Source organism: Callorhinchus milii, unplaced genomic scaffold, assembly GCF_018977255.1.
Source record: "Callorhinchus milii isolate IMCB2004 unplaced genomic scaffold, IMCB_Cmil_1.0 Scaffold20, whole genome shotgun sequence".
Classification (NCBI taxonomy): Eukaryota; Metazoa; Chordata; class Chondrichthyes; order Chimaeriformes; family Callorhinchidae; genus Callorhinchus; species Callorhinchus milii.
The window spans coordinates 1495564-1519079 of NW_024704761.1; the positions used below are offsets into that span (position 1 = coordinate 1495564).

General features: G+C 42.2%; 1 protein-coding gene across 1 annotated transcript in view; it reads right to left on the reverse strand.

The window, feature by feature from the left end:
* LOC103175750 (calcium channel, voltage-dependent, T type, alpha 1G subunit) overlaps positions 1 to 23516 on the reverse strand; it is a 158173-nt gene that overhangs the window by 36142 nt on the left and 98515 nt on the right. Inside the window, 10 exon segments of the mRNA XM_042342353.1 lie at positions 911 to 1034; positions 1649 to 1749; positions 2052 to 2498; positions 3194 to 3378; positions 3955 to 4048; positions 7516 to 7584; positions 11115 to 11270; positions 11602 to 11716; positions 13089 to 13274; positions 14542 to 14693. Of these exon segments, the coding sequence (XP_042198287.1) occupies positions 911 to 1034; positions 1649 to 1749; positions 2052 to 2498; positions 3194 to 3378; positions 3955 to 4048; positions 7516 to 7584; positions 11115 to 11270; positions 11602 to 11716; positions 13089 to 13274; positions 14542 to 14693 (1629 nt within the window).

Here is a 23516-nt window from a genome sequence, read left to right on the forward strand (position 1 = left end):
GTTGAGTTTAAGCTCCACACAGGATGACGCAATCAATGAACTGCTTCCAATCAATCCATGATCTGCACACGCACTGGCTCCATCCACCGCCCACAAGTTGCTAAAAATAGCCATCTTTGTGTTACTTGCTTATAACCCGGCTCGGTAGTTTTGATCATCGGCGCACTCCCAGCAACTGGGCAGAAATACCACCCAGGTCCACGCATACTCTATTCACGCAGCATTTCAGAGTGTCCAGAGTATAGCACGTTGTTGAATTCAGTCTGGATTTTGAAGCCGGTTTTCCGCAGGTTTTAAGCGAAACTTGTAGAAAACTGAAGTTCGTTTTAGAGTTCAGTTTGTCTGTACCTCAGCAAAATTTGTGGCAAGATTGGTTTACTGCCGGCACATACGATTAGCGTTAAATTTGGGTTATTACTTTCCATTCGGATGGAGGTCGTGGGCAGGGTTACCCACTGACACCCTCGGACACTAACCTGAGCAGATTCTTCTCACAATAACTGTAATCACTTTGCTCAGGACTCCTTCTCAATGGATAAACAGGACTCCAGTCTCCTGGAGCAGAGAAAATGAGCACATTTATCCTGTTTATGCAGTTTCTAGACTAGTGGTGAATGATAACTCGGAGATGACTGCCCAAAGCATCTTCCACTCACTTTTTGGGAAGTCTAAACAGTCGATGATTAAAACTAGCGATCCAGGTTATGATTGAATACCCAATCCTTTCGGCGTGCAGAAATTTAGCATTTTGTGGGTTTTACATTAAGTTCATTACCCAGCCTTAAACATTCCACAGTATTACACCTACATCCATTAAACTTCAGTGACCATCAGCCACTGATGGTTGTGTGGGAGGGGGTTGATTATTGATCTGACGAGCTGTAATGAAAAGTTTGAGAAATAAACTTACTGCACTTTTAGGGTCAATCTTGGGCCTCTCCATCGCAATGGTGATACAGTTCAGGAAAATGATCACCAGGACTATGTGGTCAAACATCTTGTGAGAAATGATTTTGCTGCATGTGATACGGAACCTGAAAAAGACAAGCAAGGGTGAGCCAATTCCCCTCCACTCAGCCCCAAGCTCCTCTACGATCCAGTGACAGAACCATTTACTGTTCAGAAAAAAGCCTGCTAACTGGCAAAACTGCTTGGAGCAGGCAAGCTCACTTTATTCCAGTCTCAGCACGCTCTGTACAGAGACACGTGCCAGGCTCGATGAAATGTAGCTTAAATAGCCACAGGAAAGCACCCATGGACAGAAAGTGTGCCTCCTGTAGAGGATTTGGTCCATATCATGCTGACTCCCAAGAACTCTGCGCCAGTAAAATCCCAGTCAAGTCACAATCCTGTGAGTCAATTTGATTGATAGACAACAAGGACAACTTACATTTATATAGCATCCCTCATGCAGGGTAGGGTTCCAGAGCACTTAATATACAATCATCAGCACAATCCTTTGTGAAGGCATTTGTGGAGACAAACCAATAAGATTCAGTAATTTTATCTGTTCAAGTGGATCCACTGTTCATTTCTGTCCTCGCTCTTGCTTTTGAGGTTTTCATTATAAAAAACAATCATCCCCCCCCCACCACTCCAATTATTATTTTACCTTGAGCTAACCACACCAGGTGTTTGACTTTCTTACCTGGACTGAGGTGGAAAGAGATAGAGGGACCACTTCGAGCGTTCCTTGCAACAGGTCGGGAGTTTAGAGTAGATCCATGCCCGCAGACGCCCTCCTTTACTCTATGGGACAACAAGATGCACTTTAGCTTGGGAGGAGTCAGGGTGTTGCTGTGGTTCAGAAGACGGGTCTATTGTTATTGGTCAGCCAGGTGTCTGACCCGCGTGGAAACCCATCGCCATCGCAAAAGTCTATAAACCATACTATCTCATAATCCTCGGGTTTAACACAGTGCCTCATCGTGTCATCGAGGCTTCTCAAAGCGCTTCACAGAATGTATTGAGGAATACCATAAATATTGCCCCCATTACTTTATGAATCCAATCGTTCACAGAACTTGGCTGGTGACCACCCACCAACTCACCGTGTCATCTTCCTCCTCATTAGTCTCCGACTCATTCCTCAGCTCATCCATGTGGAACCGGTGCAGCTGGGGGGCAGGGGAGGTTTTACCGTTACACTCCTGGTGGTCCAACGGTGGGGCTCGGCTGCTGTGGATGCTGGGAGATCGGTGATGGAAGGGCACCTGGAGGGTCCCGGGCATATCGAAGGATCCCCTGTTCTCCAGAGATTCCATTCGCTGAGTAAACGAGCCCCTGGCACTTCCGGCCCGACTAACCCTCTCATCCTCCGATCCCTCACCCTCGTCCGAGCTCTCCTTCCCGTCGTTTGAGAGCAGGGACTTGCGCTCGCTGGACTGATGCTTGCGTTTCAGGCTCGGGGCTCGGCCCAGGCTGTTCCAGCTCGATCGGCGGCTGTTCCAGCTGCTGGCCGTGCTCCACGGGGCGTAGGGAGAGCTCCGCGCACTGGTCTAGGGGGAAAACAAGCACCGTGACGGGCAGGCCATCAAAGCTCTGCCAGACCCTCCCTGGCACTGCCGCTCAGATCACATAATAATAACCATTGTACTTGATATAGCACCTTATCACGTCTTCGAGACGTCTCAAAGCGCTTCACAGAATATACCGTAAAGTGAATTGACTGTAAATTTTGAGGGCGAAACACGGCAGCCAATTGCGCATGGCTTGAGTGACCAAATTATTTTATTTTTTTCTGTGGAACGTAATTTCGGAAGGAAATGTTTTTTTTAAGTCGGCCTGGAGTCTGCCTGACACACTGCGGAAATCCATCGCCGTGCTTAAGAGTATCCAAACCAGACTGAGACTTCCATGCATGCCAATTACACAAGAAAATTCCTGTGTAATTTCCTTGTGTGGGCATCCTGTGAAATGGAATGCACTCTCTCCCTCTCTCTCTCTTTCTCTCTCTCTCTCGCTCTCTAAAGGGACTCCAGTCTAAGTCTGAAGAGTATTAGGCTCAGGTTAGCAAGAGACAAGACTTGGGGACCCTAGAATGTGCATTGGTGTTTCCCTGGAGTTTAACCAACTAAAACCGTATAGCTTGCCATTGAGAGCGCTGTCTGGCAAGCTTCCCAGCGCCCAGCTAGGACCACCCTACGATAGGACTTTGGCGTGCAGAGTGCTTCACAGAAACAGAAGAACTTACTGGTGATTTTTGATCATGGTGATTGGGATCGATGGAAATGCTGCTTCCTCTGCGGGACTCGCTGCAGTATTGCCCAGCCTCACCAAACAGTGTGCCCTTTGGTGTTGGCATGGGGGTCGCGTTGGTGTGGGTAATGAGAGGCGGAGTCAGACTCTTCCCATCCACATGACCGTTCAATGCCATCACTGTTGGGGATAAGGATAAATGTGGTGCTCAGCACAAGGGACGAACATAAGACCATAAGACGTAGGAGCACCAGTAGGCCATTCAGCCCCTCGAGCCTGGCCCGCCATTCAATAAGATCATGGCTGATCTTCTAACCTAATTTCATTTACCCGCCCTATCCCCATATCCCTTAATCCCTCTATCCTTTAGAAATCTATCAACCTCACTTTCCTAATGATGATTTAGCTGGTCCGTGTTTCCAAACAGTGTTAGTGGAAAAGAATCCCGATTACTGCTCCAAGTCCCAGATGACCTACGTTGGTTGATTGACCATCAGTGCCCAAGAGCATTAAAAGCCAATCTGGCTCAGGTGTCGTACCAGATCACCAACCCATCGCAAAAAGCTGATTGACCTCCTATCTCCCTTCACTGTATCACCATGAAGCCAGTTTAACTCCATACAGACTTCACTTAACACCTCTCCCTGAGGTAGCTTTATAGTTCAGCTTTATTCTAACCAATTGTTTTATCAAATGAGCCGGTGGAAAATCCAACAAAGCCCCTTTAATCGAAGTCGCATCAGGAGATCAACTTACAGGTGGTATTTGGTAGCTCTTTCTTGCTCCCAGAGTCGTCTTCAAGGCTTTGACAATAAAAGTCAACCTCTGACTCAGGTTTTGATACATCCCCCTTGAGATAATGAAATAAAGTTTTAAGTTACAGGAGCACAACCGAGAAGATAAATAGCCATACACATCTCACTCACATTTCCAAAGTCATTATGGTAAGCTTCACACAAGAAGAGATTTAAATTCCTCCTCGTCTTAGCCTGTAAGACCACACTGTTTTGAACTTGAACTTGGTGCAAAATTGTGAAAATCCTTCAAATTCGGGCTCAATTTGGAAGCCAGCTTCCCTTTTTTGACCTGCTGGAAACTAGGTTCCAAACAAATAAAGAAATGTTCCACAATTCCGCTTCACCTTAAAACTTACACATCACGCAAGACAAAATGGTTCACGGGCCAGGACAGACTGGGTGCCATTGCATATTTTAAATAAGTACAACCCTGTGATCCTTACCTTGGATTTGGCAATTATCTTTTAACAAAGCTGTTCTCAGTAATTTATTTAATTTTAATTTCACTGATGCAACAATCATAGAAACATCTACAGGTTGTGCACGGAACCATTAATCATGCTCCTCTTGTTTGGCTTGAGGTAATAAAACAAAACAAAAAAAGAACAAAATGTTTTGTTTCACATGGGATTTTGGTCGTTCGTTTTCATCTTTGGAGTCAAAGTTCAAATGCAGCTCAGCACACTAGAATTTCGACTTGGAGGCTAATGTTCAAACACAGCTCAGACTTAAGGGATGAAAGTATCTCAGTCTAGAGATGCCTCTAGCATATCTTACATATTTTCACATATAAATAATACTAAACATATCCTTGGGTGGTATAGCAGTTAACGTCGATTGCTTCTAGTCTAAATCCTTGCATTCAATACTGAACTGCTGGGATTTGGATTTGAGTCAAAAAAAAACTGGATTCTCTCACTTTGACTTGTGATGACGTAATCTTCATATGAATTGTAGATCAGTTGCAATATTATTAAAGAGCAGAGTATATCTGAGAAAATCATAGCAGATTTATGTAGTTTAATTCTAAGTTAACAAAGTTATTGACATTGTGCTAACCCTATCCCGTCTTTGTTTTGCATTGAAAAAAATAGGAACTGGCAAAATTCCACCCGATATTGCAAAACTCCGCTGGCTGGTACAACTAAAACTGCTTAATTCATATTCTATTTTATATTAAAATCCACATTCAAACCTTTTGTACTCTTAATTGCATTGTCCATTAGCTTAAATGTCTGAGCACAGTTGTAAATGGTTTGATAATTGTTGCAGCACTAAAGTCCGCTCTGTATGGCACTGAGTCACTGTGAATTCAACTGATTTAATTCTGGTGATCAGTAGGTGGTGGCAAGCACAGAAACAAATGCCCGAAATCTCTCAAAATCCAACAGCAGCTGCGACAGAGTAAAGTAGCAGGAAAACTATACATGCCATGAAGACAGCCACCCTCATCCAGGAGCAACATTGCCTCTCTTACTTACTGCAGCAACACCATGGCAGCAACATGCCTCACATCTCATTGCTGCTCTTCAACCCAGAGCCTAGCATTAGCTGGAAGGCAGGCAAAGGAATGCACCAGGTCAATGTTATTTACCTGAAGTTTTTGTCCCACTTTGACTTTCTGAACAAAAGAGGGTTTATGAAAGAAAAGTTTAGCTAATCCTAAATTAAACTATATTTTAATACTTTTTCCTTTATGTCCTGAAGGATTTGAGGATGTTCACGGATTCTCCCGAAAACCTTGTTGTCGATTGAGCAATAAAGGCCAGTAATAGGTCAGGAGCCAGAGAAATGGGAGAAAGCAAGATGGAATAAAGAACGCAAGTTTTATTTAGTTAAGAATGGGAAAGAGAAGGTCCAACCCCATTCACACGGTTCCCTACAGGAGGATGAAGAGATTTGAGTTTCTCCAGAACACAGAGAAGTCACCTGAGAGGGTTTACCATTGACATCTCTTGCAATTTAAGTGTTTGTAATTAGTAAAATATTGATCCTTTGATGGTGAACCCGCGGTAAGAGTGAGCTCGTCTATTAAACCTGAATTCAATGCAAAAGGTAATCTTATTGATTCAAAGACAAATGAGATCTATGGACTGTCCTACATTGCAAGAAATGGAGTTTGTGGCTTTGAGTTGGCAAGCAGAATGAAATCCACTTGTAAACTCCTCCCTGATACAACAAGACTGAACGTCAGTAAACATAAAAGCTCTCATTCCATTTACCTCACGTTACACTGAACATTGAGGTGAGGCCCAAGTGAAGGACTCCTTTTAGTAACCAAATATATATCCCATGCGTTACTGACATTCAACTGTAGAAAGTTACCTCTCATCCAGGACTTGATGTCTGACAGACATTCCATCAGGATAGCAGTGGTCCTGGAGTCGAGGGTAGAGAGGCAGGCAGAGAGGTAGAGCTGGATGTCATCTACATACATGTGGAAATTCACCCATGTTCTGCAGATGATGTCATCAAGAGGGAGCATGTAGATATTGAGATGTCACAAAATCCATGATGTCCCCCTCAACAGACAGACCATGCCTAGGTTCAAGGTGTCTTCCAAAGGATGGAACTACAAAAACGAGCTGTATTTATACAGTGCCCTTCACGTCGGGAGGATGTCCCAAGCTGCTGAACCTCCAACAATGCAGCCCTCCCCCAGCACTGCACTGAAGCGACTACAAGATCAAAAATAAGATCAAGGTGGGGCTTGAACGACAACTTTCTAACCCAGAAGCTACTAACTGAGCAAGACTGATAATTTCAATGGAGGGTGGAATCTCAGTCACGTGATGAGCTACGTTTTGTAGAACTGGCATAATAATAATAATAATAAGAAGAATGCTCCTCAACTAGACACATGAGCTTCTTAGAGGGTCGAAAGATCAAATTGTCATTTGGCCTTATTTCTGCGGTCACACAGGGATCCTCTCAGGGAAGTTGCTTAGTTTTCCTATCTTCATTTAGAACCTGTTAGATGTCACTAAAAGTGATATTTGCTCCCTATGTTGTTAAAATTACCCTCTAAAAAAAAGGTGAAATTCTCATTTCAAAGCTAGGAAAGACCAAACTGTAGCTTTCATCAAGGAAGACTGACTGAGTATTGCCACCTACCATCACTTCATTACCATAGGATTGCTATCTATCTTCAGTTCCAAACGTTTGAGCTTCCTAGCTGGGGAATTGAAGAACTGAAGAAGTAAATTCTACTAAACCTACAATAATCCTTACATTTCATATAGCGTTATTTCAAAGCACTTCACAGGATGTACCGTTAAGTGTTGTGCCTCTGAATTTCATAGGTAAATGCAGTAGTCAATGTGCACATAGCCAGGATATGATGGAGATTTCCAGTCAAAGAGATGTCAGAGGCGACATAACTGCATTTTAACTCTGGTTAACAGACTCAAAAAAAATCAAGACTATTGCTTTCTGGGGACTCTCTCCAGACACCAAAGTGATAAGGTTCTTTCCTTCCACTTTGTTTCAGAATTGGTTGTTGTGTGAACAGTTTACATACCCCAGAAGAGTCAACAGGTAGCTGAATACAGCTTAGCTGCCCAACCGGGTCCTCTCGCTTCGGAACTTCCTGGAGTAAAAAAAAAGTTTGGAACGTGACAGTAAGGGGGAAGCAGCTCAAATGTTTTAGACACTCAAATGTATATCAAAAATAATACACGCAGCCAATCCCCCCAAAAAGTGGGTAAAAAAAATCAATATCTGCACGGAAATTGGAATAGTTCACATACAAAAAAATACATTATGTAATAACTTCAGGGTAATCGGTATCCATTGCGGGGTTGCTGATATTAAACTGAAACAACTGAGGCAAATGGGTAGGTTTACATCCTGTCACTCTTGGACCTTAAAAAAAAAGTTTGAATCACTGGGGTAAAATTTGCAGTATTCCTCAAAGGGTTCCTTAACTTATTTAAGGAATACTTTCAGAAACACCAGCAGGTGGCATCCCTCCAACCTTTGTTAATAAATTAGCCTGAGCATAGCCTGTAATGAAAGAGGTGTATATCAACACTTTAACTACTTGGTTGGTAAAGGCTGTGGAGAAATTGTACCGAGGATTGCCTAGATGCAGGAGATGATAGCGGAGATGTCTGTTCTCTGGTGACAAACCACAACATACAAATTGCATTTCAAAGTTTTGCAACATGTATGCAATGCAACAGCGTTTTATTTTAGGAGAGAGAGAGAGAGAGAATGTGAGATAAGAGGGAAAGGGCAAATTATGAAGGTACTGTTTCATTAATAAGGAAGAATAGAGCTACAGAAACAGAGGGATGAGCTTCAAAAGTATAAACGCTATGATAGGTTCAGGGCAAGTGACGGTGTTCTGAGGAGATGGGGAGGGCAAGGTAGAACGAAGAATGGATACAGAATGATAGAAACATAACAGAGCAATGGATTTTCTTCATCAGTGCTGATTGTCTATGTGGTAAACTCCTAACAAGGTTACACTTATGCCAAGTGATATCAAAACGCTTCAGAAGGGATTGAATCTCCAGCACTGTGTAACTCACGTGTATTGTATATCACACAAACAGGCAGCCATACCCCACACCAACATCACACACAGGCTACCAAAGGACTGGCACCAATACACTCACAACAGTGGTTACTGATTAAAAGAAAAAAAAGAGAAAAAGAAACCCAACGCAACACGGTGAAAGAAACAAGCCATGCAAACAATCTCCCCTCCCTTCCTCCCAATCCCATACAGCAGCCAGACTCCAAGCCAAAGTATGCAGTTTTATAGAGCCACCTTATTTCTATACAAGTTTGGCTGCTTAGCAACCACGACTGCCAACAGAGCCATGCACTAAAAATAACAAATGTGTTTATGTACTGTACATCACTGGAGAACTAGGGGAATAAATACAGCATAACTCTCAATTTGCTCAAGTGAAGAAATCCCAATGGGAATGGAAATGGTTTGTTGACAAGATGAATGACCCAACGCTGTGTTACCGTGACACTTGAGGTAACACAGACATTATCACCATTCCACAAAAAAAGGCTCACTATAAACCTGAATAAAACTATTTATGTTCAAATCATGTTTTGGGGCAATTGCAGCGACGGCAAATATTCTATTAGTCAATGATCTCATCGGTCTGGTCACCGGCAATGAATAAAAAAGAAGTTCCTATCCATTTTAGCTGTGGTCTGACCACACGGAAACCCATCTCCCTGTTTCAGAGTATCCAAATTAATCTATGAGTCCCATGCAGTCCACCTACGTATGGGAATTCTTGTATTAGAATCACAGAAAGTACATCACAGAAGGAGGCCACTCAGTCCATCAGACCTGTTGCCATCTCCTCATATCTGCAGATACTAGTCCCTGGTCCCTGTCAGCACAGAACAGTCAGACCACTCAACGTCTAGAGAACTTAGTCATTAGCAATTTAACTGGCATTGCTAAATATACCTGCAGGTCACTAGTTAGTTATAAGGATATTTTTGTAAGTGTGAAAAATTAGTAATTCAGGTGTATAGCAAATTGTTTTTTGCTGGAACAAACCATTAGACATGAATCTTGGTATAATATACTCAGCATATAAATAAACTCAATGCTATTGTTGGAAGGTACTCGTTATCCTCTGATTTCAAGACAAGGTAAAGTATTAATTGGATCTATTTCCATGTACTGCTAAAAATAGCGGTTGTTTTGCTATTTTAGATGATATTTATCAGATTGAACTAGACCTGGTTGTAAGTTTCAGCATGTATACAGGTTAATTTGCCAGTAGGTTAGCTTGTTCAAGGTGTAGCTTCCCAATTTCAGTTTAAGCACCGAGCTATACTTATGAAAATTAGGGATCACATTAAAGAGGAACTTTAGTGGCTTGAAATTAAGGAAGAACTTTAGTGGCTTGAAATCCCCTCTAGTCTCAGCTGGTGTGATAGTTTTGTTTTAAAAAAAATCAAATGAAGTGAACAAATTTCAAATTCTTTTTCTTACTTTTTAATTTGTGGAAATCCGGTTTCCCAATTAAGACTCGTTTTAAGAATGTTCCAGCATTTTGAATTTTAAGACAAAACTATCTCACAGCCTATAAGTAGATGGAAGTTTGGGCCCCCAAAAAGTATTGATCTAGTTTGCCACATAAACATAAAAGGATTATAAAGGAAGATATCACAGATATTTCTTTACTTTTCAGTACATTTACCGACCAGTCCTTTCATCTCAGAGTGCCCACCTTCACAAGACCAGGCTTTATGACAACTTTGAGGACGGCATTTTCCCGAAAGTAACAGTCTATCGAGAGCAAATCTCTCATACTATGCAAGCAATGAAACCACCGCCAATGTTAGCGGTCTCTCAGGTCTGCCACCGAGTCTTTTTTGAAAGCATGATTCACAAACATGGAGCATTTTTAGACTCCAGTAAGTTCAGATGTCAACTAACAGCAGAGAGTATGTGGCAATCAAGATGAAATACAGTTCCCCTTTAAGACACGGAGCAGCAAAAGTCAAGTTCAGAATCTGAGGCTCAGTTTACTGCATTCTTTTGTGGAATCGAAGGGTCCCGACCCAACGGTCCAGCGCCTTGGGATGTCCTCCCAACGTGAAAGGCGCTCTATAAATGCAATCTTGTTGTTGAATCAGCAAGATCTGGCAAATTAACCTACCACTGGCTCTGTTGACAGGCAAAGCCCTTTCTACTGACAATCGTATTTATTTATATGCTTTGCTGACAGCTTTGCTGACAGGAATTATCCACCTTCCAAGCTGACAGCTGTTGAGCAGGGCAGCACAGCTCCACAACTTCTAAATCAGTAATCCCCCACCCCCCGCCCCCCCACCCCAGCTTTACCCATGTCGCTGCACAGAACTGATGTTTAGAAGGAAATAAAATGTCATGGTGACTGACTCGACAGCCACCAACTTTCAGCCTGAAGTTAGCATCGGAAATTTTCCCTCCACTACCACTACTCAAGGCAGTAACTGATCTTGGGATAGGGTTCTGAAGGTAGCGTCTCGCTCCTATATCTTCCCAAATGGCTACAGCTCATGTTCTATCGGGCAGTGAGTGCCAGTGCATGCTTCAAAATTGACTATCACACTCCTTTCAAGAGGCTATTCCCCCCAGTACATTACCTCAGTCTGAAATCCTTCCACCAAAATGGCAACTAACAAGTTAAAGAGAACATAGTTCCCAAATGTCATGAGGGCAATGAAGTACAAAGCAGCCCATGGCGAGGTGGAGGCCATTCCATTGTACAGGACCTTATTCCAATCTTCTTGAGTCAGTATCTGTGTGAGGTAAAGAATACCGCTGATTAGGTTTCCGTACAGAATAATAAGTGACGTCAGTGCACGAGTGTATCGATCATAATAAACCCGAGGCCCGAAATTCCACCTCGTTTCAGCTTACGAGACAATTTTGTCTTACAATTTAAAGTTGCGCAAAATTGGAGGGAACTGTTAAATTCAGTCTTAATTTACCACAATTCTGCACTTCAATTCGTTCAATAAAATGGTTAGACTGATTTGGAGTAGGTGGACTTTGGGCCTAATGGATGAGCAGACAAGCTGTACTCTATAGGTGAGAAATGCGTCCTGAGATGGTGGAACGTTTCAGTACCTGGAAGACTGTTACGATGGCCCAGAGAAGCGAATCGAAATTCTTCCGGTCTGGAAGGGTGTCTCCTTCTTTCTCCGATGCGAATTTACAGCCAAACAGGTGCATTCCCAGAATGCTGTGGGGGGGAGGGGAGGGAATCATTTATTAGACACAAGAAATCAATAACATTTATTATAATAATACTGATATTCTAATCAGTGAATAATGCATAACCGTAGGAGTTGTGCAAAAAATAGGAGTGACATCAGCAATATTCGTTAATGCAATCTTTATCTTAACCAGTCCAGTACTGCAAGTTCCAGATTACACCCAGATCTGTTTCAAAGGTTCATCTGCATCCCGGTTTCTACCCCAGATTACAACTACTCCTGACTAACAATACAGCAAATTCTGACCTCCACAATGCCTGTGTCTAATCTCTTCACCCCTTGTAGCTGAGAAGACTTTGAAGTCTGACATCATCGTAAGGAAATGGACCAACAAAGGAGATGTTTGCTCTCTTTCCCAAACTGGGCAGTTTCTTTGCTGTAAAAAGAACCCTTCACCTCCTCCCCGATGACAATATCTTTGGGTCAGAAATTTCAAAGTTTTAGTCAAGGGTTCTCACATGTGCCAGACACCCGTCCGACCAAAACAAAAACATTGTTCCTTTGGACTTTCAATTTAGTCATTTGAAGCATTTTTGTCTTATTTAAGGAACAGACCAGCAGGTGGCACTCCCTCTCCAAGTAAGTGGAATTAAAGATTTATAAGGAATGTGCACGGAAACAGGCCATTCGGCCCAACCAGTCCATTCCGTGCTGCTGTTTACAACTGTCCTACTGCAGCTCGCCCTAACTCCTTTTTTTGTTATCATAGTGCTTTAAAAATATATGTATTTTTAGTTGCTGGTGTTGAGGCTGGGTTGAAGCCTGACGATTGCTTTAAAAGTTATTTGTAGACCGGGGACATTTTCAATTACTCATCCCCCGCCCTCCGGCAATCACTCCCAGAAAACATGTATTAAAAAAAAAGTTACAAATCATCCCAGTGACTAAGAACGACATTTGAGTAAACATCACTGAAACATCTTGCAATTAGCTGCCGTGTTTCTCCCACACAATATACAGTCAATTCACTTTACAGTGTATCCTGTGAAGCGCTTTAAGACGTCTCGAACACGTGATAAGGGGCTGTATTAAATGCAAGACTTATTATTGTTATTATGGCAGCACGGTAGGGTGGGTGTTTTGGAAGGATGAGATCAGATTGACTAAAGGGTCCTTCTTCCTCTGAACACACCTTGCGATCTTGTGAACTTTTCTAAACTAAAAATAAGGCATCAGGTGAGTTTGACGAGGACGAATGCACTTACCTGCAGAGGAAGATCCACCTGCTGGTAGTTATGGAACATTCCTTAAATAACACAATGAACGCTATAAAACGGCCACAGATTTTAGCCCCAGTGACTGTCCAATTACAGGGCGAGCACGTTCTTTACTGCTGACCTGAAGATGAAGATGAAGAGCATGAGCAGCATGCAGAAAGTGGCCACGTTGTCCATCGTCTTCATCAGGACCACCAGCTGGCGCTGTAAGGCTGGCATGAACCTCACCAGCTTCAGCACTCGCATCAGACGGAAGGTCCTCAGCACTGACAGGCCTCCTCCCTGCTGCCCGACAATCTCCCACACGCTGAGTCAGGGCGCCAGACAGACACGGAGAAGGGCAGAGGAAGAGAGGGAGAGGAACAGAATGAGATAACGAAGAGAGAGATGGAAAGGGAGAAAGGGAGGGAGGAAGATGGAGGGAGTGAACGGAAATGAAATTTAAAGATATAGCGTTATAATACAACGTTAAACAAAAAATGGTGAAATTATTCAAATCAAGTGCATCTCAGATTACACTATAAATGTGAGTTATCTCAGAGGGTTAACCAATTAACCTTAGCTTTGGGTCTTAGTAAAGGTGCTAATCAGCCTGTGTGCCACTGAAAAATCAATGGGCCTTGTGTTCCTGATCAATATCCAGAGACCACCCTCCCCCGGGTGCAGCTCTGTGGAATGTCCCCCAGGACATTGAGTGTGGGTAGTGGGATCCACAACAACTTTCATGTGACCTGTGGAAGAAATGGAACAAATGACCTTTTTCTAAGCCTCACAAGGCTCTTAGCTGGGTCACGTGTACAATCAGAGTATCTGATAGTGACTCTGTATCTCAGACATAACTGGAATGTAATTCCAGGAGTCATTAATGATGGCCATGGATCAGACCCCAAAGTTGGCTGTGTGATAAATAAAGGCATATATAAAGAAAACAAGCAGAGGTGATATTATTTCAGATATTCGGCCCCTAGTTGTTTCCCTGATTGTGTTATTCATTTCAGGTCCTGTCTGTCTTGTGATTCCGGTGAATATAAAGGGAGCACCCTGCCGCCACTTCAAAGAAGAGTGGAATATATCTCCCGGTTTCTCCTGGTTTATATTCCACTTCCTCAACCAAAATTCACCCAAATTCAAATAAATAGGCTGCTCATCTCGGTTTAAGTGCTCTGAGTTGCTACCTAGGTGAAGGGCGTCATATACATCCAAGTTGTTGATTTCAGTCGTTGCTGGTACAGATTAATTGTTGCGATTGCCTCCAGAAAAACATTCTTGTAATTTCTGATCAATTACATTTCGTGAAGGTACAATACAATTTACATTTACACAGTGCCTTTTGTGTCTCAAAGTGCGTGCAGCCAAACTCTTAATTATTAATAATCTCGCATCTAAAGAATGATACCTTGCATCCACGGCTGATTGTGGGAGACCGCTGTCCGCAATTGGCTGCCACATTTCGCCCACAAAACATACAGTCAATTCACTTTACAGTATATTCTGTGAAGCGCTTTGAGACGTCTTGAAGACGTGATAAGGCGATGTATCAAATGCAACAATTATTATTATTTTGTTATGTTTACCTGATAACGACGATGATGCCATCAAATATGTTGTACGGGTTCCTGATGTAGCCAAAGGGACCGGACACTAAGATCTTCAGCAGCATTTCCAGTGCAAATAGGCTTGTGAAGACAATATTGCTGATCTCCAGGGCATTTGTCAGCTCCTCTGGCTAAAACAAAACACATCAGACACTCATTTGTCACCAACCTTCTTAGCTGATTTTACATCAAGCAAAATATACCATTTAACAACAACAACAATTTAACCCTTTAGACCAACTTTCATGTCACAAGGATGCCTCAAAGCACTTCGCAGAGCTGCCTGAGAGAGAAAGATGACCAAAAGTGCGGTCAAAAAGAACGGTCTTAAAATAGGCTTTGAAGGTTGGGAAGGAGATAGAGTGGAGTTCAAGGTACAAGATTCCAAATGGGATAATAATAATCCTTGCATTTGATATAGCACCTTATGTTGCTGAGACATCTCAAAGAATGTATCGTAAAGTGGATTGACTATAATATGTGGGTGAAAAAAAATATGGTCAAAAAGCGACTTTGACCATGTAAAATCATTTCAATCATCTGATTGCGCCCAGCAATGTTCCACAAACAGTCACGGATAGAGAAAGTAAACCTAGAATAATACAGTCAGATATACCAAGAGGACACAAGTTCAGTTTTGCTAAGGACAAGCACCCGGAAGTATTTACACAGAAGGGAATGTTAAATTAAATTGGAAGTTAACAGGAAGGTTGGTTAAGGCCAGGACTTCTCCCTCCCATGTTTGGTCTTCACTTATCTCAGATTCATTGAAATTCCCCATCCCCTCCCCACCAAAAATATGTTTAAAAAATGTTCAACAACTGCCAAATTGCCCATCAGTTAAACATTGCCCTCCAGGATATAAGCCAATTAGGTTTCACAATGTTGGCTGATTGTGGCGCATCTCATTAAAACTTGTTTATCAGCAGATATGGGGAATGAAAACTCAAGCGTCTACAGAAAAGCTTGAGTCAAAAATAACAGAGGCACACATGGCTCGGGTTATTTTAGAGCGGAAATATGCGTCTGTGAAATCTAAATTGCAACACTTCTTGTTCCTTACAACCTAATAATTCCCTCCACGCAGTTTTTAAATATTCTTCACTGCAGTCCCAGTTAACCCATTTGCAGATTAATGTTACCCCAAAGCCTGCACTAATGCTAAGCTGCGTTTTACTCTTCAGTTGTCAGCACGTCTCCAGAGACTGACATCTCCCGAGGCTTTAACCTTACGCAATGTGATTTTGTAACTCAATGATCCATGCATTTGATATAGCTTCTAAATGCTTCACAGCTAATTGTTGTTGAATGTAGTGACTACAAATACAGCAGCCAATTTGCACACAGCAATGTCTCACAAGCCATGAAAAGAATAATCAATTTATCTGGGGAACTGTTGGTCAGGACACTGCGAGAAGCACTCCCACCGCCACCTTCTCTTTTCCCTTAGTGCCACGGATGCTTTAATGTCCACCTGAACAGGCAGACAGGAACTTGGCTTAACATCTCATCTGAAAAACGGAATCTCCGACAATTCAGAGCTGTACTGGGAGGTGAGCTCAAAGTTCCTGACATAAGGTTTGAAACCAGAGTTAAGATCCCTACCAACTGAGCACCACATTCATACGATTGTAGCATGGATCAAGTCTGATGGCATCATAGTGTGAAAGGCACTATACAAATGTAAGTTGTTGTAGCTTTCCAGTCAAACGTCCCATTGCTGGGCATCTTCCCAGCTTATATCGACATCCTTAGCTATGGAGTGCTAAAACGATCCAATTGAGTGCTATTCCTTTTGATATAAGGGCTGTGAAAGTGCACAGAATGGTGTTGACAATCTGCGCCCTGAATTACCACAACATTAAGAACTCAGGCTCTTAACTGCAAGCTGTGGCTTTCTTCACTGAACTGGCATCAAAAGGAACGCGTGCATTAGAAGCCACAGTCCATATGGTGCAAAGCTATCAGAGTAACACTTGAGCCCTACTTTGCACCAGGTGAAGGTGGCTGCTGTTACTTCTCTGGATTCAAGTTCGCTGCTTAGGGCGGGGATCGGTTTACTGCAGTTACAAAATGGTGTAAATTCTAGATGAATACTAATAATCCTCGCATTTGATACACGCCTTGAAAGTCAGGAGTACTTGACAAAACACAGTATATTTTGTAGGCAAATGATTGGAACCAGTTTGAACACTGAGTATGTCAGGAAGCATCCAAGGCTTAATAGTTTTAATAGCGATCTTCATTACAGCATGTTATTTCACTTGTCCTATGAGGAAAAAATTCTGTTCACTTTTATCCACAGTGCCTATGGCAATATTAGCCACTCGTGGGATTTCTGCATTGCCAATGGCCTAACATTGAACAGAATTTTTACCCCCTGATGTTTTGAGAGGACAAATAGTGAATGATTATTCTTGCTGGTTGATGAATTGGTAAGAAGACAAGTCACTGAAAACACTTGGGGAAGGTTGGAGAAAATTGTTTTACTCAGGGGACTTTTGGAACGCGCCAAGTTCCGCAATGAATGGTTATTGAAACCTAAGGCCACAACAGCTTTCAAAAAGGAATTGTGGTTTTCTTGTGAATAGTCCAAAAAGCAATGAAACTGACAATGTCACTGTGTTCATAGACAAGGCAACAAGCAGAGTTACAGCAATAAGCTTTGCTCTTTAACCTCATCTTGCCGACTGGAGTCAGGCAAAAGCAGAGGTCAAATGGCATCAGCACAGAACACAAACTGCACTTATCTCCAGGACAATAAGAATATAAAATAGGAACATAGGAACAGGAGTAGGCCATTCAGCGAGCGCACTAACTACTATGTTACAGGACTCCTCAAATCAACACAAATAACAATAGCAGAAAGCACTCATCCTAAATTTCAGTATTGCTTGGCTAGGACTTCTCTACCCACAGGGTTGAGGACATGTCCATAACTCCCATGTTTAATGAGCCAAACCAGAACCGCCAACTATTCCCTGGAGAATTGGCAGCCATCTGGTTTCACTTGATGAGCTAGTTCAACCACAGGGAGACCCCGCGCACCTCCCTGTGAAGGAGGACATTTTTAGAGATGACAGTCATCTTATTAACATTGAAAGGAATATGTTTACATGAGGGAGAAGGAAACAAGAGCAATACAAGATAGGGGAATAGGAGGAACGGGAGCTCGTGAGGAGTACAAATATCGGCACAGACTAGCTGGAGCGAATGGCCTGTTTCCATGCCATATGTAAATCCATATCGACCCAACCAGGATTCTGTCTAACCAGGTAACTTGGGATTTTACTTCACCATTATTTCTGCACAACAATCAGACACGGGAGGGAAGCTTCAAGTATTAATGTCAGAGTCCACAACACCTTAATGCTGCAGTTCCGTTCTTCCAAGAAATGTCAGAACTACCACAAGGAAGCTGGAGTGACCTGAGCGTCATCCACACCTGTTATGACAGGAGCTGCTGATGTTTACTGCCTTCATTAGGCATTGTTTTCACAGTGGGATTGATTGGAACAGAATGTGGCACATCCAAGGACTGAAATAAGACATCAGCCACAGATGTGTGAAAACAATAGTCAGGCTAGGATATAGCACCTTATCACGTCATTCCGATGGCTCAAAGCGCTTCACAGAATATACTGTAAAGTGGTGTGACTGTGTATTTTGTGGGTGAAATAAATTCCTTTATTCGTTGTGAAAAGAATTTCTTCACGGCAACAAAGAAACTTGCTCTTCTCACCTTTTCACCTTACTTTGTCATTTGGAAATAACAACCAAAGCAGTGATTGATTGTTGCACACAGTTCTCTTTATGTTCCTACATTGGCTCACCAACCTTGATTTTAAGTTCACTCCGAGCTATTGAAAGCTCTTGAATCGATTGGATCAGTGAATTTGGAATCCCGCCAAGGGATCATCAATAACTGCTTCACATGTATTCTCGTCTAAAGGAAATACTCACAAGGAGCTTCATCAGTCGGAATGGGCCAATTATCACACACCACTCACGCTAAGCAAGGAGCTGTACTTCTGGGACTCTGCCAACTGGATACACGGAAAGAAAAGCTGCTTACATGGTTCTAGTTTCACCGAAGCAGATGCTCTAATTTTACCTTAGAGAGGTTAACTATACAGGCCAAGTGGGAGCTTTAGCCAATGTTTTGTAATTCAGACGTCAAGATAAGAGCTTTGGTGTGACATCAAAAGGAGGGTCTTTGTTCAAGTTCCTTCAAAATTGAGGTGGTTTTCTTAAAGGGCATGGATAAGGTAGACTCCAGTAGTTTGGTGCGATTTCCATAACAAGGGGCTGTGGTCTCACACTTAGAAAGCGAATAGTTAATAGATGTGGTAGATTGAACTATATTACATACAACATGTTGAACAATTTGTAGGCCTGAATTTTCACTTAGCCTTAGCCTGGAAGCCCAATTTGTGATGGGATAAAGTGAATTGCCTGTATATTTTGTGGGCGAAACGCGGCAGCCAATTGCGCACAGGAGTGTCCCACAATCATGGATTGAGTGACCAAGTTACAATTTTTTTTGAAGGGATTGTTACCCCCGGAAAAGCGATCCACCAATCGACCAATAACTAGGTTCCTACTTACCGCTATTTAAACAGAGGCGTGTACAGTAAGGAAACTTGCCCAACATTTTGCCCTGCCTGGGAATCGAACCCAGGTCCACTCGCTTGCGAGGTGAATGCTCTCACCACTAAGCTACAGGACTCCACTCCACTATCCTCTCACCGGCTGCACCATTAGTAAGTGACCGATTGCTACCGTGCTGCTAACATGCAGCTACTGTACATTCCAACACTGGTACTGGTCCACAGGGATCCTGTGCCTCAGAATGTGTCTCACACTTCATCTGTGTCAATTAATCACCACATCTGTTATTGGGACTGAGCGGGATGCAATTTCAATTAACTCTGTGACAAAGAACTGTTGCCGTTTCCAGGCCTCTCACTAACCCTGCACAAAAGCAGCAAATTATTTTCATTGTCAGCCATATTTCAATGAAGCTCTGTTCTTTTCAGTGTAATTTGTTTCATTTGTGGAAACGTGAGCTCCCAATGGCAGAAAATCCATCTCTGTTCTTTAAATTGATTTCTCAGAAGGAATAAAAGAAAAGTTACAGCGCAGAGATCATGTCTATGCCGGTGCTCACTCCTTCATTGAGTGGGAGCCCGAGCTTGGAGAGGGTGACCGAAAGCACAGTGAAAGAGATTGCTTAAAAGAGATTGCTTAAGAGTTGCACAGGATGGCGGCAAAGTAGCTGAAAGCTCACTACTGAATGTGGGGCAAATCAGGGGGGCAGGGGGATGGAGGCATGAACCAGCATAGAATGGCTGGGGGAGTAGGATTGCAGGAGATCACAGAGGTACAGATGGAGTCAGTTTGTGGCGGTGAGACGCAGAAGCAAGCAGGGTATCCCCATTTTTGTCCATGGTGAGTTGGAGAAATTTATGGCTCATCCAGTTGATATCTGACGTAGGTAGTTAGATGTCATCCATGTGTACATTCCGTGCTTTTCTGACTCAATTTACAAAGTGCTTTGTGTGAGATATTTTTCCAAGAAATGATTTTTGAAAAAGTGAAAAATGTTTTTTGTGAGTGTAACCCACTGGGAAAGGTTTCCTGGAAGTAAGTTTATAGCAACCGGTCCTTCAGGATTTAGCTCCCTATTCTAACTGAATTTGAATTGTTTGGGAGGGTTTCAACGTCTTGCAGAGCAAAGGAAAGCAGAGCCTGAAAATTGACTGTTATTCCCTTCTTTGGACCGGGAGAGCTGAGGCCAATTTCAATGAGCCAGCAGTCATCCGAGTTAAGTTCAGCTAAATCAGCAGAAACCAGGGATTGAACCTTGGATCTTATAATTGTGTCTGCTTCAGACAACATTGGGCAATTCATTTGTCCTCTGAACCATGAGGAAAGGTTTCATTAATGCCTTTTCATACACACACACAACCTGGGAGGCAACACTAAATTGTATGAATCTCGGTTAATAGTTAAATGTTGCACAGTTGTCTCCTTTCTAAACTTTAACCTTCCTCACTTCCTGGTATGTTAGAAGAGAACAAGTTGAGGCCAAGTGTAAGATCACATCTGCTCTCTCTCTCACTCACGATCTCTCTGACGCACTGTGGCTGCACAAGGCACCAACACATAGTATTGACTGAGTCTATTGATAACAGATTCCAAATGAGGAGGAAAATAGCCTACATGGATGTTTTCTAATAAATGTATCTACAACTTGATCACCATCTACATTCAAATATATTTCACGTATTTCACAGCTCTGCACTGGACCAGGTCCAGCGTGGAACCCACAACCTTTGATGTTTAATGTACTTGCTTTTCATGCAGGAAAATATCTCAAAGCACATTATAGATAGAGTGTAACCCCAAGCAAGGTGGGAGAAAGTGAGAAACGAGGGAGATGCCCAAAGCGCTATATCAAATGCAAGGATTATTATTACATAAGGATATCTCAATCTTAAACACAGAGTTACAATAAGATTGAACTTATAGCATTGGAAATAAAATACAAATTCAATTGAATTAAACTGCTGAAATTGACAAGTCGATCTGTAATCCCTCAGCAGTGGCTCAATGCTACTGCACCACAAGAGGCTTAAGGTAATAGCCCTTGATTCACTCTGGCATTAATGCAGCTCTGCATGTGGCTGTAGTCTGGCACTGGGTACACTGAACATGGTAATTACAAACAATTACATAGATCAAATACCTTCCTCCTTCCAGCAAAAACTACCTGAATATGAAATTACTGGAACTCAGTGGAACGCTCACAAATGACCTGGATTCCATTTGCTTTTGTATAAAAGGGATTGGTTTCTGGCCTCAAGATAACTGCCGTTTTCTATTTTGCTTTTCCTTTGGGTTTACTCACGTCTTTTCTTCCCCAGACCCAGACACACGCATCAATCTAGTGAAAGTTAAAGGTTGTAAACGAAGTCACGAAAGGCTTATGGAAGTTAAGTCGCACCTGAAAAGTGCATTGCGATAATGGATATAGCAGATTTAGTGCATAAGGGAAACAGTGTTCCTCTTACGCGGTGAATTTCAGAGAGCAGTTGATCAGGTGGACATGGACTACGGAAGGCAGCACATGTAAAGATGTGCTCAATGGCCAGCTTCTCTGCTGAACAATTCTATAAGGTCCTTGACACCACATTTACGAATAAAGTGAGGCTTCCAGGCACAAAAAGATTGAAGGCAGAAACATTAGAAGAACAGTGAAAAGCAATTTCTTCATTCTGAAGGCTATCAGTGTTTGGAATTCAATGAAGACGATGGTTCAGAAAGGAATTGAGTGAGCAACTGAACTATTCAAACAGGAACCAATGTGGGGAGAGAGACGGGAATTTTCATTAATTAAATAAAGGGCAATTTAGAAAAGCAGGTACCGATGGCATGAAGGGCCGAATGGCCTCTTTCTGTGCAGAAAATTTCTAAATTTAGATGTCAGTCTGGCTCAGTTGGTAGCATTCTTGCCTCTGAGTCAGAAGGACGTTGGTTCAAACCCCACATCAGGACTTTGATCTTACAGTCTAGTACATTGGTGGTGGGGCTCTGTATTGTCGGAAGTACCGTCCTTCAGATGAGACATTGAACCAAGTTCCTGTTTACCTGTTCAGACGAACAGTAAAGATCCCATAACACCATGCAAAAAGACAAGGGAGTTTCTCCTGGTGTCATCGCCAACAATCCCCGAGATAAAATTTGTGATTCATCTCATGGCTGTTTTTGGGACACTGCTCTGCACAAATTGGCTGCCACTACACTTTCCAGCACACTTTACAATAAAATAAGTGTTTTGAGACACTATATCAAATGTAAGGATTATTATTTTATTATCAAGTTAGATTAATATTTGACCAGAACATTGGACAAGATAGTAATATCAATATTAATTGGGCAACTGTAATAAGTGGAGTCTGAAATCTCTGTTCTTCATATTATTTATTAATAATCTTGAGTGAAATCAAAAATCTGTTGATGAGGCAAGCTGTGTGTTAAAGGATAGGAGACAGATGTTATTCAGACAGATGTTACACTGAGAGACATAGACGCACATCAGCAACTGTGCAGAAGAAATGATAGTTAAGATTGAGCAATACAAATAATAATAATAATCCTTGCATTTGATATAGCACCCTATTATGTCTTCAAGACGTCTCAAAGCGCTTTGAGATATTTTGTGGGCGAAATGCAGCAGTCAATTGCACACAGCAGTGTCCCACAAACAGTTGTGGACTGAGTGATGAAGTTTTTTTTTGTCTTGTATAAAATTCAGATCATATCCTTCTTTTTGCATTCAAGTAAAATAAACTGGAACATTTTTATTGAAGCCTGAAAAGAATCTGCTACAAATAACTACTGAGCATCTTGTCATTATCAGCGTCTTTCACAATTTATTTACAACACATTGGTAGAGGACAGCATTTCCCTGTTGTAATACTTTCTACAGTACAGTAATGGTTATTATGCATGCATAGAAATTGAGCTGTATTCATATGGGGAGATGGACAATTCATCAGTACTCAAGCGTTACTTGAACCGTATGAGGCCAAGCCATTAACAAGGATCTCAATGGAATTTTGTTCCCATTGTTATGCAATTAGTCCAGCAATGAAGACAAATTTATGGAAGCAGCTACAATTGGCCACAGGAAATGCTTGACTGTCACATCATTGAATTAAACAACAATGAAGACTGTGGTATAATGAAACTGCTAGCAAGCAGATATGAGCACTACACCCACCATCACTCCCATTATTTGGAATGCAGTACCTCTATAATCAAGTTCACAATGGCAACTTGCACAGCAAAATCAATGATATAGGAAACGTTGCGACAATAATAACTTTGCAAAGGAACAGCACCAGCTAATTTGAATCTCTCCTCGCTGGAGGGCCATTAACAGCGAA